General features: G+C 35.5%; 2 protein-coding genes across 3 annotated transcripts in view; one reads left to right on the top strand and one right to left on the bottom strand.

Annotated features, from left to right (window-relative positions):
* Nucleotides 1-370: 370 nt before the first annotated feature.
* LOC120629420 lies at nucleotides 371-12,805 on the bottom strand. 2 transcript variants are annotated; one of them, XM_039898361.1, is made up of 11 exons: nucleotides 12,695-12,805; nucleotides 11,053-11,151; nucleotides 10,455-10,569; nucleotides 9,205-9,689; nucleotides 8,533-8,719; nucleotides 8,030-8,212; nucleotides 7,386-7,526; nucleotides 6,212-6,392; nucleotides 4,867-5,083; nucleotides 2,428-2,638; nucleotides 371-1,082 (listed from the first exon to the last, which is right to left on the bottom strand). In XM_039898361.1, exons 1-11 carry the CDS (start codon nucleotides 12,769-12,771, stop codon nucleotides 981-983), a joined length of 1,998 nt encoding a protein of 665 aa, XP_039754295.1. In that variant the 5' UTR covers nucleotides 12,772-12,805; the 3' UTR covers nucleotides 371-980. The 2 variants fall into 2 exon arrangements, with proteins under 2 accessions (XP_039754295.1, XP_039754296.1); XM_039898362.1 differs by having other exon boundaries at nucleotides 11,083-11,151.
* A 126-nt stretch (nucleotides 12,806-12,931) lies between these two features.
* Nucleotides 12,932-19,869, top strand: part of LOC120629656 (sulfide:quinone oxidoreductase, mitochondrial) — a 28,738-nt gene continuing 21,800 nt past the window's right edge. Inside the window, exons 1-4 of the mRNA XM_039898651.1 lie at nucleotides 12,932-13,397; nucleotides 13,733-13,838; nucleotides 16,588-16,812; nucleotides 17,706-17,906. Coding sequence (XP_039754585.1) covers nucleotides 13,303-13,397; nucleotides 13,733-13,838; nucleotides 16,588-16,812; nucleotides 17,706-17,906 — 627 coding nt within the window. The 5' untranslated portion in view covers nucleotides 12,932-13,302. The remainder of the gene's footprint in view (nucleotides 13,398-13,732; nucleotides 13,839-16,587; nucleotides 16,813-17,705; nucleotides 17,907-19,869) is intronic.

Genomic DNA, 19,869 nt, shown 5'->3' with positions numbered 1-19,869 from the left:
GTACGTCGTGTTCCTCATTACTGAGGGTCAGTAATGAGGAACACGACGTAGAAAGAGAGATAAAATTGGCACGAGTTGGGCTGTTTTAATTGGTCAGCCCATCTCGTTGGTAACCGACCTCTAGGTCTTTTGTCTTTGGTGTTGCCTGTAACAACAATTGTTCTAGGCTATCGTCTACTAAATTCAATCTGCGATTTGGGCGTTAATAGAGAGAGAAACAGTTTTCCAAAATAAAGTTGATATTCTCTCTATTAGAAAATTAGTTTTCTGGTCCTTCTCGTAAAAATGTACTACTATGTTTGTTACGGGGCATGGACAATCAACAACGTAATAGAAAACATGATATTGTTGGGTAGGAAAACTAACTAAAAATTTTTGAAATTCACATTTATTTGTATATTTAGCTTTTTCAAGTACAAGTAGTATCGCTTCATGCATAAATAGGTAAAACTTAAATTTTATTACAAACTTTTCAACTGCACCTAGATTCTCTACGAAATTTGAACCTCATCTAGTTTTTTTATCCTTACCTAATAAATAAAACATGTCTGTCCATTTTTATTCGTACATATAATCTAGTAAGCAACTTGCGTTGGATGTTAAACGGTTTTACTGTAAACAAACTTATAATAACAGTTATTTGAACGGGTGAAAAAATTTTGCCATACAAATAGTACGGTTTCAAAGTCATAGAAAACCCGAGTCCTTACAATAAAATATATTAGTTTTGCATAAATTAAAGGTTTTTTGATATAAATTACAAATTATATTTTAAAATAATATTTCCCGATAAAACACTTACCAGATGGCATAGCACCATCAGAGGAGATCTTATTTAATCACAAAATTAACCGAATAATAAACCAAAGTTTTCATCACAAACACTTTCATCACACGTGACGAGTACTCTAAATGTTACTTTACAGCTTTATTTATACAGATTGGTCCAATTTAATTCCGGTCCTCTAGGCGGCGAGTGTTCACCTCACCACATCTCTCACGCCGCGCACTAGAAGTTCTACCAGCGGCGCGTCGTGTTCGTAACCCGCAGAGTGCATGTGATGTCTTATACTCAGTATACACTGGAACAAAGATGAATTTTATTTCAGTTTCAAAGTTTTTTTTTTTTAATTTATAATCGACGGACCAAGCTGATGGCCCACCTGATGGTAAGTGGAAAACCATCGCCTATAAACAGTGAGGTGTATTTTAGGTGTTGATTCTTACGTGCCTGCTCTACTACTACCAAAAATTATTTAACCTCAACTTTTATAATTTAGAAACCTGGAAAAGAGGGCTATTTATTTATTTATTTAGCAAAAACACACCCCGTGAAGACATTACAGTTGCCCAATATGTCTCCTCAGGGCTATAAAAATAATTCAACAAATACCAATAATTACAAATAAATACACATTGTTCATTACATAAAAATAAAAAACCTGTGCAATTTATTCACACACGGCGGAAGTGTAACTTCTGAAAAGTAGCCAACGAGTGATTGAGGTGGATGTAGAGTATCAGAACTATTAGGATAAATGTAAGGTTTATTATTTAGTTTCCATGATAACAAGAATAGGTAAAAAAATTATAATGTTTTCTATCTCACTGTGTCCTATACATTTATGTGTTTGTTTCTTTAGCTAGATATCATTCGGTTTACTTGGTAACTTAAATAGAAAAAAAACAGATAAAATAGTAAGTATATTTCCGTCTCATTCCTTGCTGGTTTCATCCTACACATTTTTGTATTTGTGTCTCTTACCTGTCCTTTTTTCCGTTGCATCCGGTTTGACACATCGATTCTAAAGAAATTTCACTTCAAAAAAAAAATAATAATAAACAACTCAAATAATAACAATGATCAAAAATTCCAAAATAATAAAAACAAAACATTTGACGGCCGATTGGCGCAGTTTGTAGCGACCCTGCTTTCTGAGTCCAAGGTCGTGGGTTCGATTCCCACTACTGGAAAATGTTAGTGTGATGAGCAGGAATGTTTTTCATTGTCTGGGTGTTTATATGTATATTCTAAGTATTTATGTATATTATTCATTAAAATATTCATCAGTCATCTTAGTACCCATAACACAAGCTACGTTTACTTTGGGGCTAGATGGCGATGTGTGTATTGTCGTAGTATATTTATTTATTTATTTTATTTATTAATACATATAATTACTATCGCAGATGGCCCACTCCCTAATAACATTTTGTCGCTTAACCGTTTCACCAACTTATTGTGGTATGCAATAAAATTATATATTTTTATTTATTTTATATTAATAGCGGCCAAATGATCAAGTGGGTCACCTGATGTTAAGTGATCACCGCCGCCCATAAACATCTGCAACACCAGAGGAGCCAACAATGCGTTTGCCGGCTTTTAAGGAATTTGTATATCATTAATTCATTCATACAAAATACCTTTTCCAAATACGTCAAGCCAGCCTGCGGACAGACATCCGCTGCCACGTTCACATTGAAGTCGCTGCGGTCGCGATCAGCTAACACTCCGCGGAGCTCGCGTAGAAACTGCGGCAGATTGTCGGTCGTCAGGTCTGGGACCAGCTTCACTTTCAGCTGATAACCGATCGGTGTGCCCGTAGCTTCTTCTGTGTCCTCCACGCGAAAACATCTGCAGGAATAACATATATTAGTCAAGATGTCAGTATCAACTTGCGTTCAGTTGATACTGATAAATAAGAAAGAAGGAGAAAATTTTAATTTTTTTTCCTTATTCCGTGACATTGATGTTTACATTTTTTTTATATCATTTTATTTTTATTTTATTATAATTTAATAGTAATTAGTAAAATAATTTTAGACATTTATTTTGTAATGCAGTATTTAAAATTTAATTAATTTTGAAATTATTTGTAAACACTGTGATAACCTGTAATTAGCTGAGCGTTCACTTAGCTCACAACATTGAAACTTGGACAAAAAAGGTATAATCTGTTGGTTGCCTAAATAAATAAAGTCCCTACTTTATTTATTTAGGCAAAGGTATGTCACCGTACAGCCATTCAATTTAAGTTTCGTAGTAGTAGACCTTTTTGTGACAGCAGAAGCGCTACCGCAATGTTGTTTCTGCTTCCAAGCAGCAATGTTGTGTTCCTTAATGCACTGCTAGCATGGGCAGGAGACAATTATCTCCCCCGGGAAAGGATAAAAGTTTTTCTTCTCCCACAGCTTTATCAACTCTCAGAGCACTGGTGCACAAGTATATTTACACATTTAGTATTATTACACCTATATTAATTGAATAGAAATAATATTCAATTAATATAGGTGTAATAATAAACGGGGATAAAAATCTCCTATTCCCTGTTCCCGTGCTTTAAGCAGGTGGACACGTTAGAATAGAATAGAATAGAATTTGTTTATTTACCAGAACAACATACAAACAGACTTACATACGGAGTAACTTAAAATATTGTACTTAATTATTAAGGTTCTGACTCAGCTTAATGTTCCAGATACTAATATCGCACGTATCGAGTACACACAACGCTGGTATTCTGTCAGTACCTATTGAGTTGAGGGAAGTCCAGTTATGAAAACACATATAAAAACAAAAAGTATAAACTTTATAAAAAAAAGTAAACTTCATAATGGAAAGGAATTAATTATATCCTTTGTGTAATATATAAATATATATATATATATCCCTTGTCGAGGGATATAATCGGTTGATATAATTTTTGTCTCCTGCCCATGCCGGCCGTGCTGAAGGACGTGGTTGTCGGTGTAATTTTGGCAGTTTGTAGGACGCGTTCTTGGCATGCCCTGACGAAGTATGGCTCTGTTTACACACGATGCGTTTCCCACTGTTTCCACTTAATAAATGGAATAATCAATTGAATTATTTTATTATATATAGTTTTACAATAAACTACCACTTGATATCTTGGAGATGTCTCTTAAAAATTTCAAAGTTTGTAGTAAACGTAAGCTTATAGAAAAGTCCTATTTGTAGTATTAAGGACTACATCAACGATAAAAATGCTTGGGTATAAATTATTGCTCTAACCAGGTTGCTCCTTCAGTAGTTTTAAATGACAATCTGAGATGGTGATAACAAAAAAAACAACCGGCTAAGTTTTGTTGTGTGCTTCTTCTTAGACCAGGGAGCGTTTGGAACCCTCGTAGCTTTAGTTTTAAGTTGACGAACTTATTTATCGCCATCAACTCACTTGTATGTCATACTTTACATAAGATCACACTTTTGATGCGTATATTACGCATCAAAAGTGCCGTCTATGTGCCTATTTGAATAAAGAAATATTTAACTTTGACGTTTGACTTTATCAGATAAAGTCAAAATTTATGTTGCATTAATGAGTGACATATGCTGTACTCAGTTACTTGTTTTTGTCTTAAAGTCCTAGCAGTCGTGAGATGCTGGGCACTTATGAGTGCTTTATGTTGCACTCAATGGTCAAGTATGTTTCACTCGATGAGTGTTTTAACTCAAATCCTTCGCAGTCGCAAGACGCTAGGCACTAATATGTGATATATGTTGCGCTCAATAAGTGAAGTTGGTTTTACTCAATGAGTGACGTATGCTGCACTCAATGAGTGATTTAGCTCATACTCACCGCAGTCGCGAGACACTAGGCACTGTAAGCGCGGGCCAGTGCTGCCAGGTTATCAGCGCGAGGCCGGTAGCGGCCAGCGAAGCGCGCGTTGTAGGGCAGCCTGCGCGGAAGGCGCGGTCGGAAAGCGTAGGTGTGGGTACGTGTGTTACGTGTTACATATGTTGATGTAATGAGTGACGTATGTTGCACTCAATGAGTGACGTATGTTCCACTAAATGAGTGACGTATATTTCACTCAATGAGTGTTTTAGCTTATACTCACCGCAGTCGCGAGACGCTAGGCACTGTGCGTGCGGGCCAGTGCTGCGAGGTTATAAGCGCGAGGAACGGTAGCGGCCAGCGAAGCGCGCGCTGTAGGGCCGTCTGCGTGCGTAGGTCCTGCTCGGAGGGCGCGGCCGGAAAGCGCGGGTGCGAGTGATGCCAGCCGCATACGTCTAAGCCGCGGGAACGTAGCCACTCCGCTGCCGACGCTTGTGATACTGGGGATTGAACCAAGTAAGCTCGTTATAGCAATATTTAAAGTTATAGTCTATTTTTTCGAGGCGAAATAATTCTGCTGCACTCGCGATTTCAGTCCACGCGTCGCAGTACTTCCTCATTGGATACTTTACTATTCCAACTAATGGCGTATGTTACGTCTAAATGCCCACATCTCAAATGCTTTTATGCATTTCCTGAGGTCTTCTTTAATAGTCCCAGCCTCGTATCCGTATAACAATAAGCATATGTTATATTTACCGAAACGTTGATAGTTTAAAGATTTCAGCTTCCTTTTGGGGGACGCTTCGGAGTGATGTGTGTACCTGCTAATATGTGTAACAGCATATTTAAATTTGTCTCATAACTAGATATACGACGTAATTTTGGAACTGACTTGTTCATTTCGTTAAACAAGAACCTCGTTTGCACCTACAGCTATACAACAAATACACAGACAAACAACCGAACCTATAGGCTGCCTACGTAGATGTAAGGTTGCCTGACAGAGATGGCTACTGAGCTATAAGGTCACCTTATGTATTCTACTACCAATTTTGTATTTCTATTCTTCTTTTATTTCCCTAACTTCGTAATAGTGATACAGAGTTTAAATAAATAAACAGAAACATAAATTAATTTAAAATAAATAAATATACTACAACTTACTATACTATCTAGCCTCAGCATATGTTGCTCACTAGGGCAACTATATAACTATATTAATTTTATAATTATATACAACGTGTAAATGGAAACCGAAATAATACTTCACAGGTTTTAGAGGAACATTATGTACCGTCTCTAGGACTTATCTGGGAAACGAAAACCTAATAGCTTTTGGGTAACCCACAGTTTTTACTGAAAGAAATCAGAAACAGCCCTTACATCAAATGCAAAAGTGATATGACTCCTGTCACTTTATTAGGTACTCGTCGCCTAGCGTAAGTATTATGCGCGTGTCGGTATTTCATCTTCAATAGGGTTGTCATAAGTAAACACTTAGAATGTTTTGAATTCGCTTGTATGGGAAAATAAATATACCTGTGTTTCCTTATGAAATATACTTATGAATCCTTCAATATTATTTCGTAATTCTGTTACACGTTGTATATTTTAATTTTACTCACCAGGGTCCATGTCACAGTGGGTGGCGGCGGCCGCGGCGCGTGCTGTTCTGTACAGTCGCATGTAAAGCCGCGGCTCGCACCACTCCCCGCCCACTAGACCCATGACCTCCGCGCGTGAGCTGTGTGCGTGCACGTCCATACTTATCAGCGCTGACACGTGCAGGTGCACTTCACATGGTGGCTGGAATTTTTATTATTTACTTTTATTTATTTATGTGAAACATCTATAGGCGGAGGGTAAACCTGATTGTTGGCGTAGCGACGCTCCGCCACGATATATGATTGATTTTTTGTAGTACTTAATAATAAAAATAAATATTAATTGTGTAATAAACAGTCATTATTAACCGACATACAGAAAGGATAAATAATTTATACACTACGACAACGCTTACATCGCCATCTAGCCCCATAGTAACCGTAGCTTGTGTTATTGGTACTGAGATGACTGATGAATATTTTTATAATTAATATACATAAATACTTATAATATACAAACACCCAGACACTAAAAACATTCATGCTCATCACACAAACATTTTCCATTTGTGGGAATCGAACCCACGGCCTTGGACTCAGAATGCAGGGTCGCTGCAAACTGCCCCAATCGGCCGTCTAATGATTCGGTTATGAATTCGGTTGTATTTCTTTTTTATTTTCGGAACAATTTTATAATGCTTTATCTTTTCATAATGCAATATCTTATTCCTGTCGTATTCGGTTCATAAAACTTATTAAAAAACAATTCCGATGTTTAGTTAAAGGGTGAGTAAATTATATTAGCAATGAGTGCATTATCTCAATTGGCAAATAAAATCTATCAAACAAAAATATTCGACTCACTCAATCTTGTTAGATTCAACACTCATCATCTAAACAGACAAACTTAACTTAAAATGTCTCACTTATTTAACATTCTGTTTCGAATTGAAAGTATGAAGTAAATAGCAATTAATAATAATAATAATCTTTATTGAAAGGTATAAACCCAGTTATTAGAATATAAAAGATAAATTAAATAACAAAATAATAAATAAGTAACAGTATTGCAATATAAAAATATTGAACTCACGTCCGTCATAATAATTATCATTAATTACATAGTTCGTCATAGTTTATGGGTTTTCTTATACCTAACCTTTCAATTAACAATTAAATTCAAAGGTTAGCTTACCGGTTTCTCATCATTATACAGTCGGCACTGGAGGAGATGTATGGGTGGTTTTTTCGGCGCTCGCTCTTTTCGCGGCTCTTGGGCTATCTCGTAAAGGTCTCCAGCCTCGGTATGCATTATCGTATAACCGCCACCACCATCCTGGAAAATATAAAGTTAAACCTTGTAGCGAGAGTGCATTTTTTAGACGGCCGATTGGCGCAGTTTGCAGCGACCCTGCTTTCTGAGTCCAAGGCCGTGGGTTCGATTCCAACTAGTGGAAAATGTTCGTATTATGAGCATGAATGTCTTTCAGTGTCTGGATGTTTATATGTATGTTCTAAGTATTTATGTATATTATTCATAAAAATATTCATCAGTCATCTCAGTACCCATAACACAAGCTACGCTTACTTTGGGCCTAGATGGTGATGTGTGAATTATTGTAATATATTTATTCATTTATTTATTTTTTGGGGGGATAAAAAAAAGTCATCCATTACAGCTTTGACTTTTTGTTACAAATAGATATCTTCATTTGATCCACCAAATGTTAAAATGCACTTAAACATTCCAATAAAACAATGAATTTTAGATAGCAGTCTTATTTAACTTATACAATACAGACAATAAGGGTTAAATAAGAGTTTATAAAAATATCATACCAGAGGAATCTTGCGGGTTCTTTTACGCATGGGCTCAAATTTCCTCAACGGGACAGCTATGGGATCTTCATCTGCCACTTGTTGCTGATGCTCTTTCTTTTTTGGCGAAACTTCATTGTCACTGTCAATGTCTACCTCTATGTCACTCTCACATTCAGAGTCTTTTGTCTTTTCTATTTTAATCTAAAATTAATAATATATTTAATGAAAGAAAAACGGGACCAGACTTCACGGAGAAACAAATCTTTTATAGTAACAACTGTCATGATTGCAGAAAAAAGTTTTGCTTGTCATTTTTATAGTATATAATAGTTTGTTTATTTCAAATGGCAAGGTATCAGCCATTCATCTACAATCACTACAAATTTGTTGAATCATAAATCAAGGATTATTGAGTATGAATTTAAATTGTACAGATGGATTAGACATATTAACATACATAGACTAAAAATGCAGCTATACTAAAATATTTTCAGTGGTTGGGTAAATATAAGGCATCTTACCACTTGCTCTCCCTCTGATACAGGCAAAGCTTGACCCGATCCAAGCACTATTTGCATCTTAGGGCTCTTTATACCATCATCAGGTAGAGACAAACTAGAGTCCTTCCTCTGTCTTCCTTGAGGAGACTTCTTACTGTCCATACTTCTATTCCTTTTCGACTTCTCATAGTTTCTGGATACTTTTCTCCTATAAATAAACAAACAAATCAATTGATCTACAGTCTAAAATTTACAATTTGTATAAAAAACTCCTTTTATATTAGACTTTGACACAAGAAAATAATTTTGAATTAGGCTGTAGGTTTATTAGGTTATTCATCTCTATTAACCTATTTTTCTATTCAATATAGTCTGAGACTAAACATGTCTTTCTTTCCTTTCATTGGTTCAATGGTAACAAACCAGAACAGTTCAGTTCCATATAAATATTGGTTGAGCCAAGTTATAAAGATCCAAGTTTTGCTATTAGCTGCACTACCTTAAAATTTTGGTCCATTATGTCTAACCACCAATCTACACTGGGCCAGCATGGTGTATTACCCATGATCTGTAGAGGGTGGTGGGTGTATAGATATGAATGATTTCAAATATAAACTTTTAAACGATAGATCAGTATTTGTGCCTCAGTGTTTGTGTGATAGTTATAATACCGAAATATAAATAGTATATTACCTATGATTACCAATCTTTTTCAAAGCTTTTATCCTTTCATTCTGGTGAATAGCCATATTTCTTGTTGAATCCACTTCAGCTTTTATCAGCTCAGTAGAACCTATTGTTAAATCATCATCATAAAATATTTCGGATGGATTTACCATCACATTTGCAGATACAAAGCCAACTTTCGATATATTTTTCTTAAGTTTAACATTTGAGTTTATTGTAGAATTGTTTTTCTTCTTAAAAGGTTGTTTAATTAGTGGTACGGTTGGAGTGCCAGTTGTTACCCTACTCAGAATGTCACTGACAGGATCATCGGTTACAATTTCTTCTTGAATCACAGGTGGTGTTTCTTCTATGGCTTCATATTTTTCCAGACCTTGTACAGATGTGTCTAATTGAATTCCATGTTCTGCCTCAATTAAAGCTTGAATTTCAGGTTCTGTTTTAGTTTTCAGTGTCTGTGATATTTTACGCACATTTCGTCCATATTTTGCCTGAAAATATTTGTTTTATTAACAAACATGCAGTCAATAACTTTTTGTAATTTACTTTAAGAGATATATAAATAAATATATAAACATACTACGACAATACACACATTGCAAACTAGCCCCAAAGTTAGCGAAGCTTGGTGTTATGGGTGCTAAGATGTATTTTAATATACATATAAACACAAACATTGTCCAGTTGTCGAAATCGAACCCACAGCCTCGGAATAAGGAAGCAGGGTCGCGGCCCATTGCGCCAATCAGCCGTCAAATATACATCTAACTGCAGCTTTGGATATTCCATATTACGTGTCTGTCTAAGGTAAATGTAGATTCTAACTTTTTCTTAAGTAACTGTTCCATTTGGCTTTGTTTTAAAATCCACATTGTGTGTGTAGGATCTGCTTAAATATAATACATGTAAGTTTCCCTGACAGACTTTGTCAAACCTCCAGATTATCACTAACTAAGCAGGAGAAATTGTAGTGCCCAAGAGTGGTGGCACAGGTGCACTCTATATTTACTCTAATAGTCCGATGGGATGGCAGATTCGATACAACTGGAAAGATATCAGCTGCAGGGTCAGCAGCACTCGAAAGCACTGATAATACATATGTATAAAATGATACTGTTGGTAGAGTACCTTATACTTTGTAATTTCTTTTGAGTTACAGATCCCAACTCATCAGACCTTTGTTCAATAGTACAAAATATAGTACTCAGAAAATGTTACAGACATCGCTAGTTACAAAATTACTACAATAGTTTTACCATTTCCTTCTTCAGTATATCTCTTTCCACCTGGCTCCATGCAGTAGTGTGTAATGTAGAGTTTTTATTTGTTGCGTTGTTCCCTGACAGCCTCCTTGAAGGACCTTCCTTCATCCTATAAATAGAACTTTAACATAAGTCTATGAAATATATCACAATATGTTTATATTTCAACTCAACAGCCAAGTCCATGTTATTAAATAGTTATCATGGATCTAAACGTATTCTATAATTACTCTTTATTAATAACAATGATTAACCACAAAAAAAATATGTTAAAAACCTTTAGCAATTTCAACCAACTAGTAAGTACAATAGTAATGAAAATACAAGAATTAGAATAATAGTAAGAGGCTTTGTCAATGGGCAAGGTAGATTAGTACAAATTCTCAGGATAGGTCAGAAACAGGGACAACATATTCCACTTTATGTTACTACTCTTTATATTATACACAAGAATGTATTATATGTTATAATAGTAGAAATACAAAACAAATGAGTTATCTATTTTATGATCACTTCATGTAAAAATGAGTACTCCCTTCTCTTCAGTTTAAATACCTACTTTACAGAATGTTCAACTTTATTCAAAGCTTACCTATTTCTACCTTTATTCTGTGTATCATACCAATTGTTTGCTGTAGCATCTAGGAGCCATTGAGGGTGCACCGTGTCTTCTCTGTCAGAGCATGACGGACTAGGAACAATAACATATTTATTTACACAGAGAACAACAAAATTTGTCACTCAACTCAATTTATAGCTGAGTTAAATTTGATATAGAATGTTTACTGCTTAATAAAACATTGCTTGGCAAACTATGCCACGCAAATGTTATTAACCTATTGGAATTTTTTATGAAATAAATAAATCAGTCTGTCCGATATATTTATACAATATATCTATATATTTAGTAACTCAACTACTTTATTTTAATTTTTAATTCAATTTATAAATCAAATTTCTTCTTCTTAAATGGCCAAGAAAATATCGAATTTAGGAAATGGTGATAAAATTACAATTTTTCATTTCATAAAGTGTGTTTATCATGGTTTTATTAAAACAACTTCCTTAACGACAAGGCTTCTTGGAAGCAGGCTACTCCACTCTCATCTCTCACAAAACAGAGAAATTCTAAAGATTGTTAAAGTGTAAAATGATGTTGGAAAAGAGCAACCTGCTGAGTTTCTTGCCGGCTCTTCTCAGTGAAATCAGCCTTCCAACCAGTGGTAGTTATGATTTTTTTGAACTTTCTGTTGAGTTTACAAAATTTCCACATCAAGTTTGGCTCTACTATGCAACAACAGGTACCTTAGTTGTATTTCAGAAGTGATACACAAATAGAAATCAACAAACTACAAAGTACTATGATAAAGGTCTCGATATATAAATCTATACACATTATTTTTTTCTAACTGGCTAAATGACATTTCGCTTTTTCTTCTACTTTGAGTGCCATCTCCTATCAGAGGTGGGCAACCATTAGGGCTCACTAAACTTTAAGAAAAGCTGCTCTTAACAGTGACGTTGTACTCTTGTTAAACCAATGGGTTATATTTTTAAGCCAGAAAATTCTCCTGTGACCAGACCTACACTTGCCTTGTATTTTTCCTTGCATAATGAGTTTGAGTAGGTTGTACCTTTGTTTGCTTATTATGTCCCAGCTTTTGGTGCTTATTATGTAAGTAAGGGTCTACTATATCTATGATATGGTAGACCCTTACTTACATAATAACACCAGACAGGATTGGAAGGAATCAACTCTGTACTGTTAAACTGGGAGCGATTTCCTTAGGACACCATTAGCATTCAAAAATCAATAATGCATCACCAAAACTTTTATAATTAACACAAGATAGTAGACGCTACAATTAAACAAATTTTTCTTTTGTATTTAGAATTCGATGTACACTGAAACTGCCGAATGGTACTGGTACTACGGTGTGCAACCATTTAGATCCAGGGCTACTTCCTTCATCACATTCATAAGATCTTTTAAATAGCCTTTGCTAGGCATATAAAGAACTTCAATGTGAATCCCCTGAGTCAAGCTAAAAGAGTAAAATTACTAGATTATTAATATGTAATAGTAATAATAATCTTTATTATTTGTTTTCATCAAAAACTACCGTGTTTATAAATGAAACGTCAATCACCGATGTCTATTGACTACAAGTCACACCGTATCTTGTTAGATATTTATATAGAACCGATATTAAGAGTGGAAATAATTTACTTACATCCCTTGACTGTTTTGAGCAAAACAAGAATTAAAAGAGAAGTCTCCAAGGACGTCAATCTCATCTTCCTCCGCCATTATTTATTTACTGGTCTGTGTCCGCCATATTTTTATTTTCTGTTATTTACTTTTTTTTTTCAATTTGCTCTATGGTTTCGAATTCTAGCTCTTTTATGTCTTTTTTGACATTTAAACCTTAGTTTCGTTGCCCATCGATGTATGATGGATTTAACTGTGCTGTGCGCTGGAGCCATTTATTTTACACTAGGATAATGGTCAGAGCCACGATAGTAACATATAAAATTAATGTTGACCGTGATCCGATCTTTAAAACACAGCTCTGCTGATGTTGTTTTCTGTAATAATAAATCATTTTCTTAAAAGGTCAGTAGGTACTTAGTATTCTCAGTAATTAAAGCAGTCATTATAAATGTGACACTGACACTGACAATCGCTATCACAATTCAAAACATGTTACAGTGAACACGGTGAAAATAATAAATTAACTAAAGATAAATATTTATTTTAATTGCGTAACGAACGTGAAGCGCGGTAGCCTCTGCTCTGTGAAATATAAGTTCGATTAACGAAGCAAATATTCTGTGTAACATGAATAACGTAATTTATAAACTTTCATATGTAAGTGCAACTTCAGGAATAATAAGGAACTTCTCTGTATCAGCTGTTAATAATGCTAATTACTCGTAAGTATTTATGGGATGTTATTTATTACACTTTCGAGAGGGTCTCGGCTTTGGGTTACGGCTGTGGTTCACCTCGCTCGCCAAATTAAAGTCTTTTTTCACACGACTTTGTAAACATAATAGAGAACTCTCAGGTTTCCTCATGATGTATTTCTCTACCGTTAAAGCAAGTGATATTTAAATTTAATTTTAACATAACTCCTCAAAGTTACAGGTATGTACTTCTACCCGTGCAGGATTAAACTCTGCCCTACAATCAGTAAAAATATTGCACAATATTTTTTTTCAAGCCCATCTTGCATTAAAGATAAATATTGCTATGCTATTTGTTACAGATGTAAGCTATTAGTGGTTGGTGGAGGCTCTGGGGGATGTTCAATGGCAGCTAAGTTTGCCAGAAAGCTAAAGAAAGACTCTGTTATTGTATTGGAGCCAAGTTCCGTGAGTAGATTTCACCACTTGCTCACTCATATATGTATTTATTAAAATATTCTTTTTCTGTTGTGCCACATAGAAATTATTTTCTCTTAATCTCCAAAGTATAAAGAAGCCTTGAAAAAAAAAATTCGTTTTCACTTTTGACTCAAACCTATCTGTTGTAGGCCAGAAACTCAACAGTTACTCTTTTCCAAGATCAAACACAAACAAAAGCGAATACCATTTCCATTGCAAATAGTCTTCCATTGTAAAAAGTTGCCTAAATTACTCCTGGCTGAAAGAGCCTGAATGAAGGCCCCGCCAATATTTATTCACCTGGTCTGGACATTAGCCTGAATAGAAAGACAGATAAGGATGTAACTCATATCTTTACAAAAATAAAGTTCTGCTTCTGATAACATTTTCCTGTTAATTGATAGGGAAAATCCCTTTATAATATATCTTTACTACAAATGTATTTATTTATTGTTTATTTAAAACTACTTATAACTTTGTATTACTAAGAGATGCAATGATAGCTTAGTAATTGCTTCCCTTTCGAGGATCAAGTTTGATCTCCAGCATGTCTCCTCCTGCAGAGTTATCTGCAGTTAAAGGTCACTTGCTTTAACGGTGAAGGAAAACATTGTGAAGAAACCTGCACGGTACTACCTACCATGCTTCTATAGTATTTTCTTCTACGCCTTTGGTTGCCAGGAAAAGATCACTATATGGCAATTACGCCGCCAAGCTGTACCTTCTATGGTTATGATAATTGTGTTTTGTACAATAAAAGTGTATTCATTTAAAAGTCAAAAGTCAAAAATATCTTTATTCAAGTAGGCCCACAGGTGGCACTTTTGATACGTACATAAGAACCACACGGTAGTGAGATGATGGCGATAACCACATTCGTTAACTTAAAACTAAAGCTACGAGGGTTCCAAACGCGTCCTGGTCTAAGAAGAAGCCCACAACAAACTTAGCCGGGTGTTTTTTTTTTTTTTGTTATCACCATCTCACGATGTCATTTTAAATTTCATTTCATTTCATTCATTCAGTCATTCATTCATTCACGGTTGAGAGTTCTCTATAATGTTCTCAAGGATGTGCGCAGACTGCCAATCTGTATTTGACCCTTCTCATTCTGAGGGGAGCTCTGTGCCCTGTAGTGGGTCGGTAAAGGGTTGATTATGATGATAAAGATAACTTTAGATGTCTATACACCAAAGACGTCGACTCGCCGGCGGCTTTGTGCCAGCGACTTTATTTCAAGAGAATGCTGTCGGCGAATAGTGCATTTAGTGTGTAGACTCGATGTTAACCCTTATTACATTATTGCGCAATATCACTACCTACAATATAATAGTAAATATTAGCAAGTAACTTGTGTTTCTTGGTATTGAAATAGTAAATAAACTTGTACAATGCACTTGTATAAGTCATGACATAATCTATAAAACCTGCACTTAGTTTTGTATATTATACTTGCTGTTGGCTGTGTCTCATCCGAGTTATTTAGTTTTTTATTGATCCCATGCGAACAGTTTGCGCTGTTTAAATATCCTATAGGTACCTGTATGATGCATAAAATCTCAGTGCCTGTCTAGAGACAAGAGTATATCTTTAATCCTTTATTCCAGAAAATCACTTGGAACCACTTCCGCGGTGTTTAATTATAATTAATTTTTACCTAAACTAATCATGACCAATATACCTAGCCTAAAGCAAATTTAGCATTGCATAGCATACTGAAAACGGGAATATTTCTAAGCCCGGGAAAACATATGAATGAATATACTTTTATTGCACACCACAAAAAAAGAAAAGTATGTATAACAAAACAACGTATACATTTTGGCGTTGAACGTACAATTGTTTGCAGATTTTTTTTTACGAAATAAACGCGAACAAAATCGCGGGCGATAGCTTCTATATTTATACGCTTCACCTTTAATTTTTTTACGTCTTCCACCTAAGATAGAAGTAGCCATGTAACTGTTATCTACAGATTTCATTTATCGGTTTCTGGCGTTAATTTAATGATTGCGACTTGTTGCTAACTCGTACGGTATTCATGAGTCAGAAGGTCATTTCGTATAACAAATCATGATATTGTGTCATCACTTGTTCTTACCTGGGTACGGCAAATCATTTTAATTATTGATAATAATTATATTAAACATCTACACAAATCGATTAAGTTGGTTTCTTTGTCATTCTGTCAGTATTGCATGCAGTGCATTTTGTCTAAAAACAGTGAAAATACCCCGCGCATGTCTCACTTCACACTCGCTGAATGTTGCTATCTCACATATTTTTTCCCATTTTATGGTAAACGTTTAGAATTTTATAGGTAAAATGTCAGTATTGCACGCAGTGCATTTTGTCTAAAAACAGTGAAAATACCCCGCGCATGTCTCACTTCACACTCGCTGAATGTTGCTATCTCACATATTTTTTCCCATTTTAGGGTAAACGTTTAGAATTTTATCGGTAAAATAATTACTGCCAACAATTGAAAGTGACTAACTACTAAAGTGGAATGGTTTTCGATGCTACAAAATTAGCCGTGTACACGGTTTTTGTGTGTCCATAATTCTGTGCTAGGTACTCTACGAAATGATCTTATCACGCATATCATTAAAGCATCATTAATTTTGTAAATACTCGATCAAGAAAGACTATGACAAGAAAGACGGGTTAAATATATTTCTGTTTTCTTAAAGAAGTTACGTTAAGTTGTATGTGAATGGTATAAATATTTTTTCAGGACCATTACTACCAGCCTCTTTTCACCCTCGTCGGCGCGGGGGTGACGTCACTCTCAGCAACAAGGCGTCAAGCGCGATCCGTCTTACCGTCTGCGGCGAAATGGCTCCAGGACTCAGCATTGAGCATAGACCCCAAGAAAAGTGTTCTCACCACCACCAAAGGGGACACTGTTAGCTATGAGTACTTAGTTGTTGCTGTCGGATTGATCAACGATTATGGTAAGGTATGTATTGGCCTCTCGCTCCAACATAACTCCAAGATCATCACTATGAATGAGATAGCAGTAACGGCAATACGCAGTAAAATGGTGCCATCCAGTAGAAACCCCCGTCTAGTAGCTGCCTAAAGTACTAACTACTATGGATAAATTCAAATTCAAATTCAAAAATGTTTTATTCATGTAGACCTTATTACAGGTACTTATGAAGCGTTCATACATTCAACATGTTACACTAATGTCAGTGATGGTGATAACTGCATTCGTTAACTTAAAACTAAAGCTGGGAGGGTTCCAAACGCGCCCTGGTCTTAGACGAGCCCACAACAAATGTTAATGTGCTGAGCTATGAAGGAGCAATTCATACCCAAGCTTTTTTATCAAACATGTAATCCTTAATATTATAATAGGATTTTTCTATAAGCTTACGTTTTATAAAACATAAGAATTGAATTTTGAAAGATAAGAATTTTGAATCGTAACCAGTAAATAAAATTTAGGATCACGCACTAGGAAAGCAGATGATAAAAAAAGAAATATCCTTCACCAAAACCGCAACTTCAATTACCAATATGTTTGATTTAGGGCTACTTGAGTAAAGAAAAATTTGTCTTGTAATTTTTTATCATCTTGACTTTGAACTTTTTGGTTACTTTGCACTATCATTGGCTTTGATAGCATGCAGCACGTTTAAGCATATCTTGGTTTCGCTATAAGATAAGTTTGATTTCTCTCTCGTTTCGATTTTGTGAGGTTTGTTGCCATCCCGTAAATCACGCTGTACGTTAAGTTCTATTCTCAAATCGTTAGATTGAGCAGTGTTATGATGTCCACTGATCCTCCACCTTGAGTCTCCAGGAGCGATGGTTCATGGCTTCTAACTATGGAACTGTCGTCAGGTGCCCGGACTAAAAGAAGCATTGAACGACAAAAACAGCGGAGTTTCAACGATATTCTCATCGGACTACTGTGAGAAAACGTGGAGCGATTTAAAGAGTTTCAAAGGCGGTGACGCGGTGTTCACTTACCCGGACACGCCTATCAAGTGTCCCGGGGCGCCGCAGAAGATAGCTTATATGGCCGATGCTTATTTTAATAAGGTAAGCGAAGCGTTGACGACTTCTTTGACGTACAATAGTACCAGGTAACACCATCCATTAACCGGTTAAAAGTTGTTTCCTTGTTTGAGCGTTGATTGGGTTCATTGACTGCTCGTTTGAGTATTATGTTGCACGGTGGATATATCGCGTGTACGGACAATCTTTCTTTGTGTTCGACCCTTCACAGTGGTTTTTTTGCAAGGTTTTATAAATCGTTACCATATTCAAATTTAAAATTCACAAAATTCAAAACAACCTAAATAAAATGCAACCTAAATAGATATCGGTTATTTAGATAACCATACTACATGATAGTAATAATTCTATTTCCAATCGTGTTAAGTAAGATATTTTTAGTGCCGTACTTTTTTTGTGAAGCGGTGCTAGCCTAGTGAATTCGGCTTTCCTTCCGTGGAGACCGAGTTCGAGCCCCGGCACGCACCACTAACTTTTCGGTGTTATGTGCGTTTTTAATTTAAGCAATTTAAATATCACTTGCTTTAAACGGTGAAGGAAAACATCGTGGGGAAACCTGCATGCCTGAGAGTTCTCCATAACGTTCTCAAGGATGTGTGGAGTCTACTAATCCGCAATTAGCCAGCGTGGTAAACTACCACCTAAACCCTTCTCATTCTGACAGGAGACCCATGCCCGGTAATGTGTTGGTCATGATGGTGATGATTACCTACATTTTTTTGTTGTTATCTAAAATTTTTTAATTATCTGTAGACGATAATCTTATCGACGATTAATCGTTAGTTTTTATGTCATATCTAACGATTTAAGTACTCGAAGATAGCTATATATAACTGTGCCGTGTGGTGGAGACAGATCACAATACAGATACACCACACACACCGCACACCGCGTGCTCTCGCGGGTGTCGTACGAGGTGACTAAGGAAATATGCCGCAGAACGGGCAGAAGCGTCCTCTGTGATACTAATACCATCTAATGCGATGCACCAACCCGTCTGCTCAGCGCGGTGATGATAGGGAAATAAGCGGTAGTGATTCCCCGGACGAGGTCTCTCAAAAAAAAACTCTCCTGCTAATTACATAATATATTTATACATTTTTTTTACATAAATTCCGAATTTTAAATCGCTAAGAGGCGCCTCCGAGAAAATTGAAATCGCCTATATTTTCGCTATCATCACATTTGTATGTACATATTTTTTATGTAATGTACGCAGCAAAACTGCCATCTATATGCCTAATTGAATAAACAAAAAACGTGTGTGATAAAAATATACGTTTGTAGAAAATTAATACATTGAAAGTTTTATTTAACGCATTATCTAGTTAAATAAAGTTTATTTAAATATTACAAATAAATACATATCGTATAGTTCTCACGCACACATACGTAGATCTTACTTTAAATTTGTTACTAGCTAACTTCAGGGTGTCGGTTTTTACTAAACACGCATCGTAAAAAATTACTCTCATAATTTTAAAGTATTATAATTTCAAAAATATTTGACTTTGATTATACATATTTTGTTCAATGGTTGAATCAAAAGAAATAAGTGCCCATCTAACATTTGCACAGCGACTCGCATCTTCTCTTATACGAATGTCTGGGGTTTGGAACGCCCTTCCGAGTTTAATGAATAAATTAATGAATAAATGAATGAATGAATGAATACACTTTTATTGTACACCACATAAACATAACAAATTATAAGTAAAAATTTAACAAAAAGTATACAATTTGGCGGCCTTATCGCTACATAGCGATCTCTTCCAGGCAACCAAAGGCGTTAAAAACAACTCAAGAAGAGAGGTAGGTGGTGCATTTAAATAAACATGCATAAACCTATATTAAATATATAGATAGTGATAATAATTAATATATACCTATATAATTAATATCAATAATAAATAAATACATACAATATTGTAAAACCACAAATAAAACGAAACAACAAGCCGGTTTCCGTAAGGGCTTTAGTACCATA

This window comes from Pararge aegeria, chromosome 14 (genome assembly GCF_905163445.1).
Source record: "Pararge aegeria chromosome 14, ilParAegt1.1, whole genome shotgun sequence".
Taxonomy (NCBI): Eukaryota; Metazoa; Arthropoda; class Insecta; order Lepidoptera; family Nymphalidae; genus Pararge; species Pararge aegeria.
This window is presented reverse-complemented; position numbering and strand designations above follow the sequence as displayed.